Source organism: Typopeltis vanoorti, chromosome 5 (genome assembly GCF_054136105.1).
Source record: "Typopeltis vanoorti isolate ZY-2024b chromosome 5, IOZ_Tvanoo_1.0, whole genome shotgun sequence".
NCBI lineage: Eukaryota > Metazoa > Arthropoda > Arachnida > Uropygi > Thelyphonidae > Typopeltis > Typopeltis vanoorti.
In genome coordinates this window covers 89,087,120-89,108,164 of record NC_143553.1, presented here as the reverse complement: position 1 = coordinate 89,108,164, position 21,045 = coordinate 89,087,120, and the positions used below count along the sequence as shown (strand labels likewise).

The 21,045-nt window shown below is 35.5% G+C and overlaps 1 protein-coding gene across 1 annotated transcript in view; it reads left to right on the top strand.

Moving 5' to 3' along the window:
- LOC150106633 (cGMP-dependent 3',5'-cyclic phosphodiesterase-like) overlaps nt 1–21,045 on the top strand; it is a 302,619-nt gene that overhangs the window by 127,790 nt on the left and 153,784 nt on the right. The window contains exons 14-15 of the mRNA XM_090393446.1: nt 4,033–4,103; nt 14,961–15,086. Coding sequence (XP_090249572.1) covers nt 4,033–4,103; nt 14,961–15,086 — 197 coding nt within the window. The remainder of the gene's footprint in view (nt 1–4,032; nt 4,104–14,960; nt 15,087–21,045) is intronic.

The window sequence follows — 21,045 nt, the reverse complement described above, 5'->3', positions numbered from 1 at the left end:
CATAGTCATTCCTCCTTTTACTTGCCATATAGCAAAAGAATTTATATGATTTCTTTTGGTCTCATCTCAGCTAGCTTTCTCTCATAATTGGCTTTGGCCTTCTTTACCATACCACTCATTCTTCTTGCCTGTGCCTTATACTGCTCATGGGCATGCTGTGATCACCTTTTTTCTTTATAATCCCTCCACAACCTTTTCTTTTGTGCAACTCCTGCTTAAAATAACTCCTACCTGATTTACCCTTCTGACTCTAGGTATACATTCCCATGCACCACCACCACCACCACCACCATCTCTTTCCCCCTCCAAATTTTTATCCCATGTCTCAGCTGAAAGCTGGCTCCTCAGCTTATCATAATTACCTGCTTTGTAATTCCGAAGCACCTCCTTTGCTAATCTTTTCTCTCCCATTCTGTTTAAGTGACATACTACCTGAGAGTGTTTGCTCACACATTCCTGAATCATAACATTATCAAGTTAGTTTCTAATACCGTCATTTTAAAACAATTCTGCCATTGATACAATCTGTCAATTCTCTAATTTTACTCAGAACTCTCATATCTGTGGTCTCCAGTCTCTGATAAGTGTTTTATTTGTAACCCAGCTCTTGGATTCAAAAGTTGAAATGAAACACTGTTTTGTACATAGCAAGTTAAGTGTTTTGATTAATTTCTCTCTTATTCCATATAAATTTATACAGATAATTTTCTGCTATACCTGCTTTGCTAATTCTGTTATCTGGTTCTGTATTTTTGCCATCTTCACTAAGATGTGTACCTAAATATCTAAAATGTTTTACTTGTTCTATAGGCTCTTCATTCAGGATGCATTTGAGATTTTCAGGGTTTCTGCCTTTTTATTGCTGATTTTCATACCAAATTTATTACGACAGTCATTAAATTTAGTTAGATAATCCTGCAGTTTTGTACTTCACACATTTTTGCTAGATGCCAGTGGTGATAGCAAGCCTATTTGCTATTTGGCATAATTTCTTGGCATCTTTAATTTATAGTAGAACCAAGTTAAAAAAAACTTTCAACATATATTATTATACACTGCTTGGAAAGAAGTTAACAGACATTATAGTGTGAGGAACAAACAGCCATGGCACCCACCTTAATAAGATGTAGGACCTCTTTTCACAGCAATGACTGCAACAGTCCTATGGGGCATACTTTTCACAAGCGTACAATAGCGATCGATGGGAATTTTGGACCATTCTTTCTGTAAGCATGTCATGAATTCCTGGACTGTTGTGGGATGATGTCCCTTGACCTCATCTGATGCTTCATTTCATCCTACAGATGTTCAATAGGGTTGAGAGCAGGGCTCTGTGGAGGCCAGTCAAGTGAGATGACATTAATGTCTACAAACCATGCATGTAAAGCGGCACCCTTATGACATGTATTGTCTTGCTGAAAGAGATGATGGTCAGTTCCGTAGAAAGAGAAAACATTGCATTGTCCAGAATGTTCAGATACCCCTCGGCATTCAGTGTTCATAACACACAAACAGGGGTCCAAGGCCAAACCAGGAAAAATGACCACACCATCACATCCAAATTTCATAGTTGGGATTACATACTTTGGTAAAAGATGTTCACTGGGCACCAACCACACTCTCACTGATTCATCTGCTTGGTAGAGGATGTAGTGTGATTTGTTGCTCTATAACACAGCTTTCTAAGCTTCTACATCTCGCTGTACATCTTCTTTGTACCACTGAAGACAATACTGCATGTTGGTTTGGGCAATGTTAATGCGGGGCTTGTATATTGCAGTCCTGTCATGGAAACTCATATTGTGAGCCTCAGTTTTGTGTAGATTCATGTTCCAGTTGATGCCTGGAACTCTGCATTCATCACGTCAGCCAACGAATGGCAGTTTTTATCCTTCGTAGTACCCCACATCAAGTTCAGTGATGGTTGCTTTTTCACGGCAGATAGCACTTACAGTTGACTCCCTGTGCTTCCATCATCGCAGTTTGGTATGTATCACTGATCGTTGACCTGGAATGGCCCAAGTTGTCAACAGTTTGCCAAACAGATAGGTCTGCAACATGGCATCCTATCACAACACCTCTTTCAAACTCTGTCAGTTCCTTTCTCGGAGCCATTTCATCCAAACACAGTTGCACTGACTTGGAAGCATCATATTCCTCCAATTTATACTGCGACAAACACATGCATCTACATCATACAATGCACCTTGTCAGTGGGAATGTCTGTTAACTTCTTTCCAAGCAGTGTATTTAATATATTCATATATTTTGTATATAAGTATTTGTATTTAATAAATGTATTCATTAGTGTAAGCAGGTGAATTTTCATTTATATCCTAATGAAATTTTACTGGCGTGATCACATGAATTACAATATATGAAAAAATTAGCCAAGCAAGTGTTCTCCACCAGGTTGGCAGGAAAACAACCCAGAGGAAGACCAAGATATAGGTGGATTGATACAGTACAAAGTGCCTTAGACGATAGAAATATAAGATCTGATAATGTTGTAGTTTTGACAAGTAACAGGCTGATTTGGAGGAAAATTGTAGATAGGAAGTTCGTAATGATGTAAATTTTTCATGTACTATCATATCCTGACACCCTTTGAGAATACATGGCAGGAATATGATGATGATGAAAAAATCAGATTGGTATAAACAAACCATTATATGGATCATCTTCTATGGAAAAACATCATTTATAAATTTCAGTAAAGAGATACCTGTTGTGATTTTTCTATGCCTACATTATATTAATGTGTTAGACAGCATCAGTTCCCAACTGGTGGCATGTGTACCCCCCCAGGGGTACATGAAAAATAATCAGTAATGGCAGAAAAACAAGTAAAGCAAACAATTTTACATTAAGATAGGCACTGAACAAAAGTGCCAGTATTTAAAAACAGCTATTTTAAAAACAAGAGGTACAATTTATAGAAATGGGTTTAAAAGGGGTACACAAGTGGAAAAGGTTGGAAACCAAACCACTGTGTTAGTGCAATCAATAGCAAGTACGAAATTTGATTGCCTTATACAGTGAATACAGCTGAAAATAAACATTTTGAAAATAAATTTTGGCGATCTTCTTATATGCTCAGTTGCCTTGTATACTGACATGTACAGTAAGTAATAATTTCCTTTAAATATTTATTCCTGTTGTTTACTTTTCAAGGACAATCTTTAAAAAATAAAAAAATCTAGGATAGAATTGTGCATTAGTCATAATTTCAACTAAACCCAAATCTCACTCATTTCCATTTCTGTATATATCTACACTTGCATTTTCACATCTCTCATTCTGCTTTCTCTGGCTTGCCTTGCAATGATTTCTTCAAGTCTCTAATACCTAAGTCCAAGGTAGCAGTACATCTTTTGCAGTTAACTCATTTTCCTGTCAGATTCATCTTGTCCTAAAATGGCAGAGACCATACCTACTGAACTCAACTATTGTCATCACAGCACTTCTTTGCAACTTATCATGGTCACACTTTATTATTACGGGCGACTCCAGGGAGTCCTTAGACTCATCGAGGGAGGCCCTAAACATCATGTCCACACAACTATACGACATTCTCACAGTATCTATCATACCTTGCATCGAACTCACTCACTACTCCTCTTGAAAATAAAGGCATTACAGAATATGTATATGCATATATAAGAATAAGAAAGAATATATTATATATATATATATATATTATATATATTCAGTCATTAAATTCTCTTTATACAAATTATTATTATTATTATTATTATTATTATTATTATGGGTGACTCCAGGGAGTGTTATTACACTTAAACAGTATAATTGCTTTTTTTTTTTTTGGCTCATGCTATTAACCTTTGCTCTTTGCAACATCCTATGCAAATGCTATCTAATATCTTTTATGACTAGTAATTTTTCCATTTGTCATGTTTATATATGTGTGTGTTATATTATAGAAATTATATTCTTGTTTTCATTTATATCATACCATACTGTTCATATTTTCTAAATTTAATTCATTATTATATTTTTCTTTACATTTAGGCTGTTTTAAGTATGTTTGAAGATATGGGAATGATTTCACAGTGGAGAATACATAGGCATACCTTAGCAAGGTCCATTCAATTTTTTATTGTTTTTATTTTTATGAATTAATAGCTAAAATATCCATTCTTTTTCGGAGGTTAATGTAGATGTTTATTCACATTACTTTCTACTCTGGATAAAAATAATTAACTAACTCAATCCAGTATTTTTAATCACATTATTTATATAGCATAATTTTAACCTGGACAAAGAATAGATTATAAAATCGTATAAATTATATTGGAGTTAAACATCCTTCATTCTGGTTTATAATTTTGATATATTTATTTATTTTATTAAATATGTTGAATAATAATTGTAATAATTACTGGATTATCCTTGGTGGCATTTGTTTTATATTTCACAAAGCTGAATGTTTATTGTATCCTAATTTAATTTTTTTAAAAAAAATCTATCACTGTTTATTATTGTTCATACATACTGTTTACAGCAATATGTACATGTGCATACTATTACATACACATACATAGGTTATATGCAGAACACTGTATAATAATAATAATAATAATGTATACAGAGTGTTGAAATGCTTTGGAAAGGAGTCAAGGTTATAATACAGAATATAGCCAAGAAGTATCTTGGCCTAACAGGGAGACCAAGCAACCCATGGATATCAGATTCAATGCAAAAGTTTAAGCCCAAATTGAATATCATCAAAGATAGGAATGGAGCTACTACCAGAAGAACCGGAAATCAAAAACAGATGGAAAGAATACTGTGAAGAACTATACAACATAAAGGATAAAGAAAATTTGGAGGAGCTCTCACACCACAAATTTCGATTCGGAACCTCCTCTACTTAGGTATGAAGTTGAAAGAGCATTTAAACAGCTTAATAGCAATAAGGCCCCAGGTGCAGATGGAATCTCAGCAAAGTTAATTAAGGTTACAGGAGATGGAAGGATAAGAGTGTTTCATAAATTGATTAATTACAAGGATATGGGAGACAGGATATGGCCTAGAGACTGAAAGAAGTCCAGTTTTCATACCACTACATAAGAAGGGAGATATGAAGGATTGCAAGAACTAGAGAACTATTAGTTTAATATCTCATGCAAGAAAAATTTTATTAAAGATCATTCTAAATAGGATTGAGGCCAAAGTTGAGGCAGAGATGCCTGAAGAACAATCAGGTTTTGGGAAAGGTAAGGGTACCAAAAAGTGTGCCCTGGGCGGTACTTTTTTGCGTTTAAGAAATCTTGTCATACTGTCTATGGCAATAAAACACTATTGTTCACTTCACCCCACTTTTATTATTTGTCATTCTGCCGCTACAAATTTAGTGGCAGAATGGCGAATAATAAAAAGGGTGAAATGAACAACAATATAGTTTTATTGCTTCTGCCTTTGAACATTCTAACTCTATTTGTTGTTGTTTTTTTAAGTCTCCATTTGATTTCAATAATTTTTACTTATTCAATTTTAATTTGTTTTGTTTGGATAATTAAAAAATATATATTTATTCAATTAATTTAAGTCTGCCTGCAGACCACCTGTCGCATCGTCGCGGACCACAGGTTGAGAAACACTGCCCTATGGCAATGTTTCATAGACTTCTCTAAAGCTTTTAACTCTGTTCAGTATGTGAAATTGTGGGAGGTAATGAAAAGAATGGGTTTTCCTCAACATGCCATCAGGCTGATAGCTAACGTACAGGGAGCAAGAAGCCATGGTAAGAACAGGTGTTGGATTAACTGATTAGCTTCAGGTTGGAAAGGGAGTTAGGCAAGGATGTCTCAAATACATGCCATACATCCACAAACTGTACTCCCTTCCCCTCACACACTCCGCTAGCATACTATTAATGATTTTGGGTCTCCATAGCTACTCATCATTGTCATACCTCGGCAACACACTGGAAACCTTCCCACTACATTGTTATCTTTTACTCTTCTCAATAACCTCCTGATATTTGCCCTCATGTCCACTTAGATCATATGTCCTCACAATCACTACTAACTCTCTTTCTCGTTTCTTCCTCGTGTCCAATGCCTGAATTATTCTATTCATCTCCCTCCTGGATAGCAGACCTTATGGACTCTCTCATTAACTAATCCTCTAGCTATGGAATTTCCATAGCTAGAGGATACTGCTATCCTGGAATTACTCTTCACCTCTTTTATTCTTTATTCTTTCATTCTATTCTCTTGCACACTTTCATTAGTTTTCACTAAACGTCCTAACATCACTCTGCATATTCCTCATTTCATTTTTCATTTTCAATAACTTTTTCATTTAATCTTGCATTCCAATAATTTCACTCCCGCAGTCTCACTACCTTTCGTTCTGCCACACCTTACTTCTGTTTCCTCATTCATACTTTATTTCACTCCCTAATCACTAACTTTCGCTTCCACATTCTTGCATTCTTTCATTCCCTCAGTTTCACTAGCTTTCGTTTCATTTCCATTTCTCTCATTTATGCCATCTTCTATCTTTTCAGTCTGTTTCATATTCATTGCCTTGTGGTCTAATAATATATTGTATTTCCAACAAATCCACACTTTCTCTCATCTCCCATTCATTTTCTCTCTCTCTCTTTCTCCCCCCCCACAAACACATCTCTTACACTCTGCCATGCATACGTATTACACTCATGACATCAGTTCATTTTTGAAAGTCTATTTATAAACCTATTGTACATTTTGTAGGTGGGTGGGCTAAAGGGTTTTTTTTTCTTTTCTATTTTTATAAATTTTTATATCGGTTTTTTTTTTTTTTCATTTTTAATTTATTTTCACATAGTCCTGAAATGCTTCCGTATCGACCAAACATGGAACTTTTTCAAGCCACTTCAGGCCTCCATTAAGTGGGATGGTGGTTTCACACCTGGGGAGTTAAAATTCTTCTCCCACTTATCCTTGTATCCATATCACCAACTTCATCCACAGTATTTGCTCCAGTTTGGGTAATAGAATTTACTGTGGAATCATGTCACACATTTGCAAAATCCAGTAGTATCATTATGTAGCCATTCCCTTTATCAACTCAACCATTACTATATTAAAAAAAAAGATTAAATTAACAAGTTTTCCACATTGACCTATCCTGGACAAAGCCATTCTGCCCTATATTGTTACCATTGCTTTTGAAATACTGATTGGCTTAAAATTTGCTAACTCAATTTTAGTCTCCTTTATAAAATGGAACTACAGCATTTTGTCTTTCTTCAACTCCCTCGGGAATTAACCAGAGCTGAGACTTAAGTCAAACAATGCCAATTCCTTTGCATGTCCTTGAACTTCTCATAATATGCTAGCTGATATCTCATCTAATGTCATATCTACATTTAACACTGAGATTCTGAAATATCCTAATATACTTTTATTATCCTAATATCCTAATATAATATCTGTTTCATCAAACTCTATTCCTACCTTATTTCTTATATCTGTCAGAAATATCTTCTTATGGATGATAGATCCCTTCAAAGTGGTTATTCAATAATTTAACTGTTTTGTCTGTTTCTATGAGGATAGAAATAGACAAATCAATCTATCTTCATGTTCCTTATGAGGATATATTGATGGTTTGTGGATTACAAAAGTTGGTTAATAGGTGAAAAAGGAAGGATATGATAGAATCATTTATATTACTTAAAGGATTTTATAGAATTAATGCAGGGAAAATGTTTCAGCATTTGACTTGTGGGAGCAGAACAAGAGGTCATCCCTGGAAGTTGGGTAAGAGTGTGGTTAGCGAGGGTGTGAGGACTAGATTTTTCACTTGGGGAGTGGCGAATGAATGGAATGGATTGCCTGAGTCAGTTGTGAGTACTTTGTCTCTTAATGGTTTCAAGGAGAGGTACTGATAGATATCATGTCGGTAGTTTGAGTAGTTCATGATGAGCCTGAGGACTCTGTGGAGTTGCCCATGCAGTAATAATAATAATAATCTAGTATTGTAGCAAATTTCCAAAAGAATGATTGTGAAACCTGATTGAGATTATTCATTTAAGTCAAGAAAAGTATACCCTGAATAAATATTGCACTAATCTTGTTGGGGGTGTAGAGGATCGCAAAATAGTTTAAGACTAGGACTCAAACTTAAATTAGCCTCGTTAAATTATAGTAGACAAGAAATGGCATTCTTGTTTTAAACCTTTATCCAAATATAAGTAATCAAAGTTTATACATGAAGTATTTTCATGATTAGTCTACTTGTATATAGAAGTCATTGGCTTCATATCAACTGCCTCAGTATCCCATAGTGCAAAGTACTATGGGATATGTATACTGATATACATTGTGGGAAGGGTTACTACCCAGATTGGATTCTGCCTTTATTGGCATGTCATCAATGGGAGCTAGACCCAGGAACATACAGAAGTTAAATTAATACAGAAATGTATATTCCATATACAAGCAGTAAAATTTTGTATCTCCAATTTGTTAAAACAGTCTGGATGAAAAGTATTTGTAGAACATTTTCTGCTTGATTACAAAATAAATTACAATAGCAAGAAAGTATAATTTCTTTATACTTTCTTGTTTCTGGTTTATTCTTATTTTAATGCTTTTGCATTTTGTTAACATGCTTTTGTTATCCTTTTTTCCAGTCCATTTATTTAATAGTTGTTAATACTGGTCTTATTATACTTTTATATATTTGTAGATGCTCACTACAGCAGGACTCCTAGGGAGCAGAGAAATAGGTGGTTATAATACAAGATTCATTATAGTGAATATAGGGAAAACGACTCGCCTGATTTTCCCTTTCCCCACTTCATAGAAGTGGGGGGGGGAATCAATCCCAGGAAATAAATAACCAAGAAGCTATTATTATTATTCAGGCCTCCATGAAGTCAAAAAACTCATCGCGGGAGGTCCTTTCTAAGAAACACATATCTATCAAGACTCATCGAGGGAGGTCCCTCCTAGGAAACACACAGTCTATCATACCACTCCTTAAATGCATTGACCATTCTCACTCTCACTACTCTATCAGGCAATGCATTCCATGGTTCAACCATCCTCCATGCAAAGAAACCATTCCTCACCCTCTTTCTCACAGTTTCCTTTCGTAACTTCCAGGGACAGATCGACACCCATTTTGGTAACTATAACTTCTTAAATTTCTCACAGCAGCCTGTTGGGATCATCACTCACTCCATGGAACACAATAATTGATCTTGAATTTACCTCCCCATGCATTAAAGAGTTTCAAGTATTGGTAGCCTATAATACTGAAGTCTTTTAAACTTTGAATAACTATTGAATATAATCCTCTGCTGAAGAGTGATAAATTTGGGGTAAACAAAGGAAATAGCAGGAAATCTTATACTAATCACAGATGTGGAACTTGGTTACAATGCATATTATATTTGACAAATTATATTATTTTTTTAATCCCAAGCATAAGTATAAGATCAAAGTAACTGCACTACTAGTATATTTGCATGTGCAGGCTGTTGACTTCAAATTGAGGTAGTTGTGAAATTATTTCATGCTTATGCATTTTTCTTGTGCCTTAATATCCCATAATGCAAAAACATTAGCAGGAGGGTCACTACATGGACTGGTTTTGACCTTTAATGAGGTCTTATCAGTGGGAGCCAGACCTAAAGAGATACCATGGTTAAATTTATGCCAAAATCATATTTTTCCCATATTCAAGTAAATTTAAATAAACTGATCGTGAAACCTGATTCAGATTATTCATTTAAGTCAAGAAAAGTATAAATAAAGTATAAATACCCTGTATAAATATTGCACTAAAAGAGGTTAATCACCTTATTATTAAATATTTTAAATACCCAGGCATAAGTGTTAAGTAACTTCACACTTAGGCTTGCACTTGGGTACAGGATTAAAATAAGAATATAATTTCTTGTCAAGTATAATATACATTGTAACCAGTGGAAAAACTTTTCACAACCATCTCTCATCCGCATCACCATTTTTCTATTGGCATATGGAAAATATATGCAGAATTACTCTGAGTGATCTTGTGTATACTTCCTAGGGAGTAAAGAGGCTCCGCTCAGTGATAGGGTGAGCCTGTCACTGGGTAGAACTACTGCTGAGTGATTGAGATTTAATGAGTTAAATGATCCTTTGAGGTCACTCATTAAATGATATGAGAAATCGCCTTAGTTGTTGGAGAAGGCCTTCACTTTAACATACTCGGTGACAGGTTTTTGCCTGTGACTAAGTGGAACCACTGCTGAGTTTCCTGTTCTGTAGCAATTCAGGGCAGTAGTGATGAATTTAGTAGTGATCCTTTTCTCAGTGAGACTTATGAAGTTTTTTAGAGAGGTATTCCTGCATTTTAATAGTACCTCAATAAAGGTCAAAACTGGTCTGAGAAGTCACCCCTATCAAAATGTTTTGGCATTATGGGATACTAAGCCAATTGATCAAAAGTCAGCAGCCTCTATATACAAGTAGACTAGTTGTAAAATTACTTCATGCTTATTCTTACTCTTGTGTATAGGATTAAAACAAGAATAGAGTTTCTTATGAAGTATAATATACACAGTGGCGATGCAATGTGTCATCAGCACAGGACAGGTAGGAGAATTGCTGGAGCAAAGAAATTTTATTTAATGTAATATTTTGGAAAAATTGTATACATTTTGCCAAAAATTATTATTAGTGAAAATTATACCGAATGCTTAGTAATTATTGAGGTAGTTAAGTTTATAGTTGCAAAAACTGCAGGTTATTCTATTTTGAACAGACATGTCGATCTGTTTCTATACACCTTTCTGAACAATCCAACATTTTTTTCAAGAAATGTGCTGTTTCTTCATGCAAGAAATGTTTCTTCCATGTTCTGCTAGAACAAATCAGTTCTAGTAGAACATGGGATTACTAATATTAGCCACAGAATCCTTTGAATTGTGGGTGGTAGATGGCGTTGATGGAGATGATTCGTAGTAGAGGTTCAGTGTAGTGGTTGAGACAGTTGTAGGTGTCCTCCTGCAATGAGTCTTCGGACTCCTTGGAGGTGTCAGGAATAATAATAATAATAATATATGTTTTTTATTAACATGTACACATATGCTTCAAATTTGTTTAATCACATGCATGTACATCACAGTTAATCCTAATAGTATCATATTTTTACCTGGCTGTCTTGCAACTGCATATAAGAAAAGATTCCATTCTCCATATACCTTCATTGTTGTTTAATTTTTTTGATTTCCAACCATATTACACTGACAATGATCCACAATACGTGGATTGAAATATCTGTAATTAATCTATCTTTATTAAATATTTTCAACTGTGTTTATGTGTTACTTATTCAGAATTACCTTGACTTATTCCCACCCCCCATTCAAAATTTTTTTCCTTCATTTTGCTATAGTTTTTTTAAGAATATTTGTTGTTTTACAGCTATGTTTTTACAGATGATTCACAGAATAAATTTGATTTAGCTTCTGTCAATGGAGACACTAAAAATAAAGATAAATTTTATTTTATTTTATTTTTTAAATTGAAAAAATACAATACAAATTACTTCTCATAACATTACTCCCTGCAGCCTGTGTAGCTCAGTGGATGTGGCGTTTACACACCACGGCACTTGGCCACACGAATGAAGACTTGGTTTTGAGTCTAGTCGGCGACTAGAGGAAATTTTTCTAAGCCTTTTTTCGACCAGTTCCCGAGTTAGTCGATCTCTGGCACGGGCTAGCGGGTTTTTCCTCCTGGAAACTCGGGTTTTTCGTCCCGTAAATGCAAGAAAATCGACCGTAGAACCCACATTATTTCAGACATTAAATATATTGTGTTAGGGTTAGGGACCACGAGATGGCGGCACATTTGAGCCGTCTCTCTTCCCTGTGTACCGCTTAATTAGTGATAACCTTGGGCCATCTATCTCTGGTTGGTACCAGTGGAGATTGAACTGCCCACTCAGTCTCCAAAAGTTAGATAGGGCTAAATGGCCTCGCCTACTCCCCGTATACGGGAATAAAAAGGCGTTAGCCGATTTTTTTTTTTTTTTTTAACATTACTCCCAACAGTTATATTTTGTAATATCATTTGCAAGGAAATAGCATAAAAAATATAGATTTCATTTGCTATTGTGAAGGTTTTGCTCTTTTTACTATTTGCTTTAAAATACCATTGGTTTTATGAGACTTAGGCATAGTTCATTGTAGTGATGCTCGCTGTAATGCACATCTTCTATCTTACTTATGGCATTTAAATTTTTATTTTTCCCATGCTGTTCTGATTAAACATTCAGAACACTCGTTTTTCTAAATGACTGCTCTTTTATCAGATTTCTGTTATTCCTTCTTATTTAATCTAAATTCTGAGTACTCGAAATCATCACTTCTATTATTTTTATGCTTATTTCACTTGATTGGTTGCCTGCTGATCACAAGTGTGTAATTACTAACCTTGGGTTTTTTGTTTTGATGTTTCCATATTTTTGGAGAATTTATTTGGAATGAAGTATTTTGTAAATTATTCTCTGGGTTTACTACATCAACAGCGTAACAGATCAAGTTTACTGTATTCTTATCAGTTTTTATTCAGTTTAACTTCTTTTCTTTTAGTTCTGTTATTATTTCATCTATTAATATATTGAACTTAATGACCATATCTAATTCCTTTCTTAATTTCAGTTTCTTTTGTTTCATTATTGTAGTACCGTATTACACTATTATTATTATTATTATTAATATCAGACCTTCATGGAGTCGAGACTCATCATCGGAGGTTGCACAACACTTTCATAAAAAAATTATAACAAAAAATCAAACTCTGCCTTAAGTCCATTCACAGCTTCTGCACTCATCATACTTTTGGATATTCCACTTGCCAACCACTGTCCCTACAAATGGCCTTCTCCTTACTTTCTTGTTCACATGCTGCTTGTACAACTTCCAGGAATGGCTTCTCTCTTCCCTTGTCTCCTTCTACTCTGATTTATACATCTCAATCATATTCTCTCTCCTTCTATTCATAAGACTCTGCAAGTTGCATTCCCTCAATTTTTCCTCATATCACATTTCATATACCTACTGACTTGAACCTCCTCTTGATCATCTCTACAATATCCTCATCCTCTTGAAAACCAGGCTACCAATTCTGCACAAAATAGTACATTTGTGGCTTGACAAGGGAACCTCTTTGCTTCTGCATGTCAAGGTGCTCCTCATCATTGCCATAATCTGTTCTGATGTCCTTATAATTTTAGCAGTGTGATCCTTAAAGTTGAAGTCTCTGTCCACCTTCACTCCTGGCTTTCTCATCTCTTCTACCTCCTTCAAAATTTACCCATTAATTGTATCCTTGCAGCCTTACCTACTAAATTTCAAGACTTGACACTTTATAGCATTAAACTGATAGCGTCTCTCACTTGCCCACTCACAGAGTTATTCATTGTTATGCTCAGCTTTACATTACTGGCAAACAGCTGCATATATCCAGTTAAGCCTGTCCAATTAAGTTAATATCATTAGCATACAAGATAAAAGTAGTCCCAAATCAGACTCCTGTGACACTCCACTTCCTCTTTTGAGATGATTCTCTCCCATACACAACCTGCTGATATCTATTTAACAGTCTATCACATATCCAACTCGCTAGTCTCTTATTCAATCCCATCTGTTTCAACTTTAGTTGTCAGCTTGTCATGTGAGAGTCTGTCAAAAACCTTTGAAAAATCCAAGTATGCCATTGTATATGTTTCTCTCTTCTTCAGTGAATTTGTTGCCCTGTCATAGTACATAAGGATATTGCTAAATCATGGACCACCATTACCAAGCACATGCTGACATCATTGAGAATACTATTATTATCAATCTATTATTATTATGATCATCTAGCAAATTGTCATACTTTGGACATATTAATGCAAGCAAACAACAGTCGGGAGAAGATGATGATGATGCTTGCTAAAGTTGATGGAAGCATGAGAAGAGAAAGACCAAGAATTAGATGGGTGGATGGAGTTAAAGAAGCAACTGGAATGTGCTTGGAAATTCTGAAAGATATGGCTAGGGACAGATCTGAATGGAGAGTGTATGTTCATAGAATCACCAGGAGTCGAAAAACTCGATGGAACGTTAACGACAACAAATTATCTATTCTGGATAATAATTTGTTGCCGCTTTTGACAACAAAAAGATGCAACAGGTGGCACCACCAGTTTCTTTTTGGACAGAGGGTGTATTACTAAAGCAAGAGCACCCCTTAATAAATCCATGTTGACTCTCACAGATAATTTTACTGATCTACCCAATGCTGTATATGGTCCCTCACTAATTTCTCCAAGATCTTAACAACTACTGATGAAACACAAATTGCTCTATAATTTGACATTTCCAGTCTGCTACCGCCATTATGCAGTGGCACTATCTTACCTTCCTTCCATTCCTGGGTACATTTCCCATAGCGAGACTTTCATTGAAAAGCCAGGTCAACGGAGCTATCAGTTCTTTACCACATTCTCTCAAAACCCATGGTGAAATACCATCCAGTCCCACGGCTTTACTGACATCCAGGGTACTCAGTATATTTGGAACACACTCTCCTCTTCCACCTCTAAATCTCAAACCTGCCCTATCCCTCTAGTATTAAAACTTACTTCTCCAGGATGAAATACTCCAATAAAGTGTTTATTGAACAACTCTACTATGTCTTCTACATCAGTCATTTGATTCCATGTCCTGGGACTAGAGCTCAAAACTTTATACTTGACAACATAAATATAATGCTCAACTGTGAACATATGAATGAATTTTAATTATTTTAAATGTTGAATCAAAAAATCCCCCCAATGTTATGGAGTGACATATTTGTTGACATACAATATACAGTGTGTTTTTATACATTACTTGAAAACTTTGTGTGTATTATGAGCAAATACTGATATTTTTAGAAATTTATTTTTATATATAGGTTTGTTTTAATGGTAAAGAAAAATTATAGAGACCCTCCATACCACAACTGGATGCATGCATTTTCAGTTGGTCATTTTTGTTACCTATTGCTGAAAAATCTGAATCTCATGGATAACTACATAACGTAAGTAAAAACAAATATTATTTATTTTAAATTCATTTATTATACTAGATTTTATGATTTATTATATTATTTACTTTAAAATATTATCTTCTTTGAAACATCTCTAAAAGTGTACAATAATTTCGTTGTATAAATGCCAAAAAAATTGTGTTAAATGTGTTAAATTTATTTAATTTTTATTTATTATTTTTGTCATGAGACAAGTTAAAGATAGGTGGTCAACAAAACAGTAGCAACATTTATTAAAAGGAGCTGAACAGTGTGTGAAATTTGGCATTTTCGCAAGTATATTTATGTTATATAAGAATGTTGTCATGTAGGCAAATGGTAAAAGCATATGAGAAGAAATGCTTCTTCCCAGTACATGATGCAGGAGCAGTAGTTCAGAGGATGAGGAGTGACAGCCAAGTAGTTTACAAATGTTTTATGCATAGGTTCAGTAAAGGTCATGCATACCTCTTAATGAACTAGCCAATGATAATGTTGTACAACATTGTAGCAGTGTATAAACTACTATAAGTGTATAAAGCAGTGTATACTTTTCACAACAGCATGTTCTTGCAGGTCATTTCACAAACATGGCATTAAACCTGATATCAAAATTAGAAATGTTAATCTCAGCTCTATACTTTATACAGGTGATGCTGTACTCCTATATAAATCTAGTACAAGTCTGTGAGATTTCTTAACTAAATTGAATAATTGCTATAACAAATTCTTCATGAAAATCAGCAGTACTGACACTGAAAATAAGCAAGAACATTGAAAACATCAGCTGCATTTTGAATGGAAAAATCTATAGAAGAAGTAAAACATTTCAGCTATTTAGGCACATTATTAGTGAAAGTGTCAAATTAAATAGAATAACCTAAACTAGTGTGATGGGGAGTCGAACAAATAAATTTGGAAGAAAAAGGAAATTAGTCAAAACACTAAACTGTATGTATAAAAGATAGAGTTGATACCAGTTTTATCTTATGGATCTGAGAGCTAGGTTAGAAGAACATTTGATGAAAAACTAGAGACCACAGATTTGAGAGTTCAGGATAACAGTAGGGGAGTGAAAAGATGACATCAGTGGAAGAAATGTTTTAAAAACAAAAATATTAGAAAGTTACCTTCCTGTTATTAACATTTAGGAATGTGTAAGCAGAATGTCAGAGAAAAGGTGAGCAAAGCAGGTAATTAATGTTAATATAGCAGGAAAAAGATCCAGAGGACGACCAGGATCTAGGATGCAGTCAGAAGTGCCTTAAAAGATTGAACTATAAGTTCTGACAGTATTGAAATCCTGATGGATAACAGACTAATTCAGAGGAAAATTGTCAATAGGAAATTATTGATAATGTAAATGTTTCATGTAGTTCTATAGTATCCTGTATTCAGCTGTATATTGCTGAGTCTACAAATATATATATATATATATATAAGTCCATTTGATACTGAAAGTGAGTCAGTCAGTCTTCTCATATGGAGTTAGATGATTTTTTCCTCTTGGAAAATTTGGTTTTTCATTGTGCAATACATGCCCCAGTCCGCGCGGTTAGCCTAGTGGCTTTGCGCTTCGCAACCATATGCCTGGGGAAGGAGTGTCCTAGGTTCGATTCCCGTCGGAGACGTGAGGAGCTGAAGGATCTTCCTCAGTCATAGCCAAGTTAGCCGGTCTTGGGCGCGGGCAGTAGGGTTTTTTCCGCCAGTTTATCTGGTGTTTTTCATCCCGCAAGCAGGCAAACCGGCCCCTTGAACACACAGGGATACAGCCAAGAATACCTTGAGGCATAGGAGTGACCATTCTATCCTCGTATTTCGGTTACGAAATCCAAGCATGCTTGGAAGGTTGTGGGCCTTAAAGGCCTGTTAAAGCCATTGAGATAGATAGATAGATAGAATACATGCCCCAACTAGTAGAATTCATGCAATTAATATGCTGGCATTAGTTGCTTTAGCTGTAATTCAGAAACAACCAAACAAGAACCTATGCTCAATGGACAGTGATACAAATAATGCCTTAGACCACTAAATTGTCCATATGTCACTAAGACTAGTTTGCTTGCAAAAATATGCGCTCATAGTTTAAAAAAAATCTCAAATGAAATCAAAATAAAATATAGAATACTTATTTAAAATTGGTGGTTAGATATTAGGTAGAGTAATGGTTAATCAAGGCAATATGAATATCTTGCAGGACAATATAAATATGCTGTCAGTATGAGCAAAAGATAATGGATGTCAGCATTGGCGCACTCCCCCACTCTCAAAAGAAAAAGGAAAAAAAACACTACAAAAATTTCCAAAAGCCCTTTCCTAATTAAAATTCATTTTTTAAAAAAAAATTATGTTGTGTTGTGTCTTCTATTTCTATGCTACTTATGAATTAGCAGTCACATAAGGTGGGAATACCCTATAGCTCTCGGGAATGCTGGCCACTGTGAACGCAAGGTGAATGAAGTAGTACTTGGGCGCTCGTTTGCCCGAGCCAAGTCAGAGGAGATCATGGGTATCATGTATTGGCGATCACTGCAATTGCTAAGTCATAGCTCGTATGCAATGCATAGTGTGTATTCTCAAATCGTCTACTCAACTCACCCCCCCCCCCCCCAAGATTAAATCCTGAATGTGTCACTGGATGTCAGTTTAATGTGCTGAAATGTAAGTAAAGTTACGCATTTTGGAATAAGTAGATTACAAGCTGTGTATCACATTGATGGATCTTCATAGCTTCATATATTTCCTGGAGTACAGGAATCTCTAGCTTCGTATATTTAACTCTGTCTACCACCACCCCAAAATCTCCAGCTTCATATATTTCCTGAAGTACAATGTACACCAGGAAATATATGAAGCTAGAAATTTTGGGGTGGTGGTAGACAGAGAGTTCAAGTTTTTCATCATATTGGAGGCTTAATGGATTGTATACAGCACTCAGAAAGGATTAAAACAGAATTTAATACTTCCTATATATTTTGTCTCAGTAAATGAGACATCTTCAGGGATTACAAAAAAACTAATGTAACATAAAAACAAATAACACACAATACTAAGCCCAACCATGTGGGTGACACTAAAGTCCTATCTAGGTGGAGCGCCTTCTAAGGGCGGTTGTAGGTGGCCTGGAATGTAAAGTGGGACCTCTGGTGATAAGCATTTCCCAAATCTTAGGAAGCTTAATGCAACCATATTTGTTGAGATTCAGTTGATTTTTGAGAGCTGCTGCTGATTCTAAGAATAATCTCTCTTTTTTGAATTTGCTGTGGTGGAGCATGATGGTTTTTTCATGAGATCCTGTGGGTTGTATCCAAGACATGGTCAGCCAGGCCTGACTGACCATAGTCATGTTTGCAGATGTATGACTTATGTTCCTCCAGGCGGATAGTGGCTGATCTGCCTGTCTGTCCAAAGTATACACCAGTTTACAGGAACAGGGTACCTTATAGACTCCAGCCACTGAGAGAGGAGGGAGCTGATCTTTTGTAGAGCGGATAAGGGTAGCAAGTTTGTGGTGGGGCTTAAATGCTGTGTTTAGATTGTACTTTTTTAAAATCTTGGCTATTTTTTCCTCACAGCGCTTAAGCCTCTATGCATGGAGTTAAAGTTTATAGGAGATATTGCTGAGGTTGCAAAGGTAGATCATAAGATTACTTGCTATTGAAGAACACATTAACAAGTAAAGATAGAATGTACAAGTAAAGATAAAGAAGTTGTTATTCCTCTTTATAAGACCTTGATATGGCCACATCTGGATTACTGTGCTCAAATCTGGTTTCCTGGGTTTATTGAGATTGAGGAAGTGGTGGAGAAGATTCAGAGGCAAGTGACCACATGGTGAGTGGTCTGTGGAATGTTCCCTATGAAGATAGATTGAGGGTGTGTAGATTCCAGAAGTTGGTTGAGCAAAAGAGGGGATTTGATAGAGACATTTAAGTTGCCGAAAGGGCTTTATAGGATTGATGCAGGAGAAATGTTTCAGCACTTGGCTGGAGGGGCAAGAACAAGGACTCATCCCTGGAAGTTGAATAAAAGTGTACTTAGTAGGGGTGGAGGACTAGATTATTTGCTTGGAGAGTGGTGAATGAGTGGAATGGGTTGCCAGAGTCAGTTGTGAGTGCTTTATCTGCTAATTGGTTCAAGAAGAAGTATAATAAATTGTGTGGATAGTTTGGGTCTCCTGTGATGAGTCTTTGGACTCCATGGAGGTGCCTGTATAATAATAATAATAATATTCAACACACATTATTATCTGTAATTATGGTATATTGATTCTGGGATCAAAAAAAAAAAAAAAAAATGAACCTTATATTACTATGTGTTATAGAATTTCTATAACATTCACTGAAAATCGTGAATGGTAATACTATTATACAACAGTATTCAAATATATATAAACATTTCTTAATGTGCTTCACATAATCCGAACATCAGCTTTGAAAGATATGTTTATTCTCGAATGTTTTCTCAATTCCAATGAGGACTCAGTCATTAGAGGTGTGATGACTAATAAAGTGCAATAAACATGCTTTACCAGGAGGAACATTGAAACAAATAACTGATGCTTTGTAGTCTTGTTTTTAGAGAAACTTGTGCCATAGTTCTATACAATAGATGTTTTACAGAGAAGGAAAGAGAGGACATCAAAATTAGTGGTAGTCATGTCCACAACTTAGTTGGGGGAAAAAAGAATGTTGATAGAGACTTGAGGAAGTTATTGTGGCAGGTAAAGAATAATAGTGTTGTTAGAAAACTCATAGGTATATTGCCTAGATATGACAATAGTGAATTGAGAAGGAGAGTAGAGATAATGAATAGTAAGATGGCTGAGTTGTGTGAGGCAAAGGGAGTTCAGTTTGTAAATCTGTGGAGTGAATTTGAAAGAAAATTGGATTGGTTTAAAGTTGATGGATTGCATTTGAATCGATTTGGTGCTGGGCATTTACAAAGACTATTGTTTGCTGAGAAGATACTGAATAAAGAAGTTAATGTAGCTAATGAATAAAGGATACTTGTGAAATAGGATAGCACAGCTAAACTGGTTGTATGACATTAGGAAGATGGATATGAGGTTGAAGATGTGAGTCTTCAACCTCACATGTGATATGTTTAGGCAAATTGGTTGTATGTAAAAAGAAGGTAATCCTGATGGGAGACTTTAGTTACAGGAATATTAAGAATGGAAGTAGATGGTGTATGGAAACAAGGAAAGTGAGCTTGTTGAATTTCTGAGTAATAAATATGAGGGTTGCTTGAAAAGTTTGGTAAATTTCCAATAAATGGCGACACAATTTGTTCATTCATTCATACCAGTGTCAGCACGCATCATCTTTTTCATGACCCCTGGCAAATTTTAGGCATGCGACGCGCAGTTCTCGTTTAGCGAACATTTAAAATGACTGTGTTTGCATTTTTCTTAAAAATGGAGAAAAACAAGTTTCGTGCAGTGATAAACACTTTTATTTGAAGAAGTAGATGGCCATGCAGATCAAAGCCGAGTTAGATGCAATTCATGGGGACTCTGCACCAGCATTAAAGATTATTTATTTTTGGATAAATGAGTTTAAACGTGGTCATAAGTCCATCGAAGATGAAGCACGCTCCGGATGCCTGACTGACATCACTACGAAGGAAATGATTGACAAAAATCCACAGTGTTGTTATGGAAGACTGCCAAGTGAAAGTGCATGAGATTGCTGAGATTGTAGACATCTCAACTGAATGGGTATATAATATCCTGCATGAAAAATTGCACAGGAAAAGCTGTGGATTTGATGGATGCTGCCATTGTTGACTGTCGATCAAAAATGCGTGCGAAAAGACATTTCAACGCAGTGTTTGCTGATATTTAATCATATTTTGCAGGATTTTTTGCATCTATTAATGACTGTAGATGAAACTTGGATCCACCACTACACACCTGAGTCCAAGCAGCAGTCAAAAGAGTGGACAGTGCCCGGTGAAAGAGCACCAA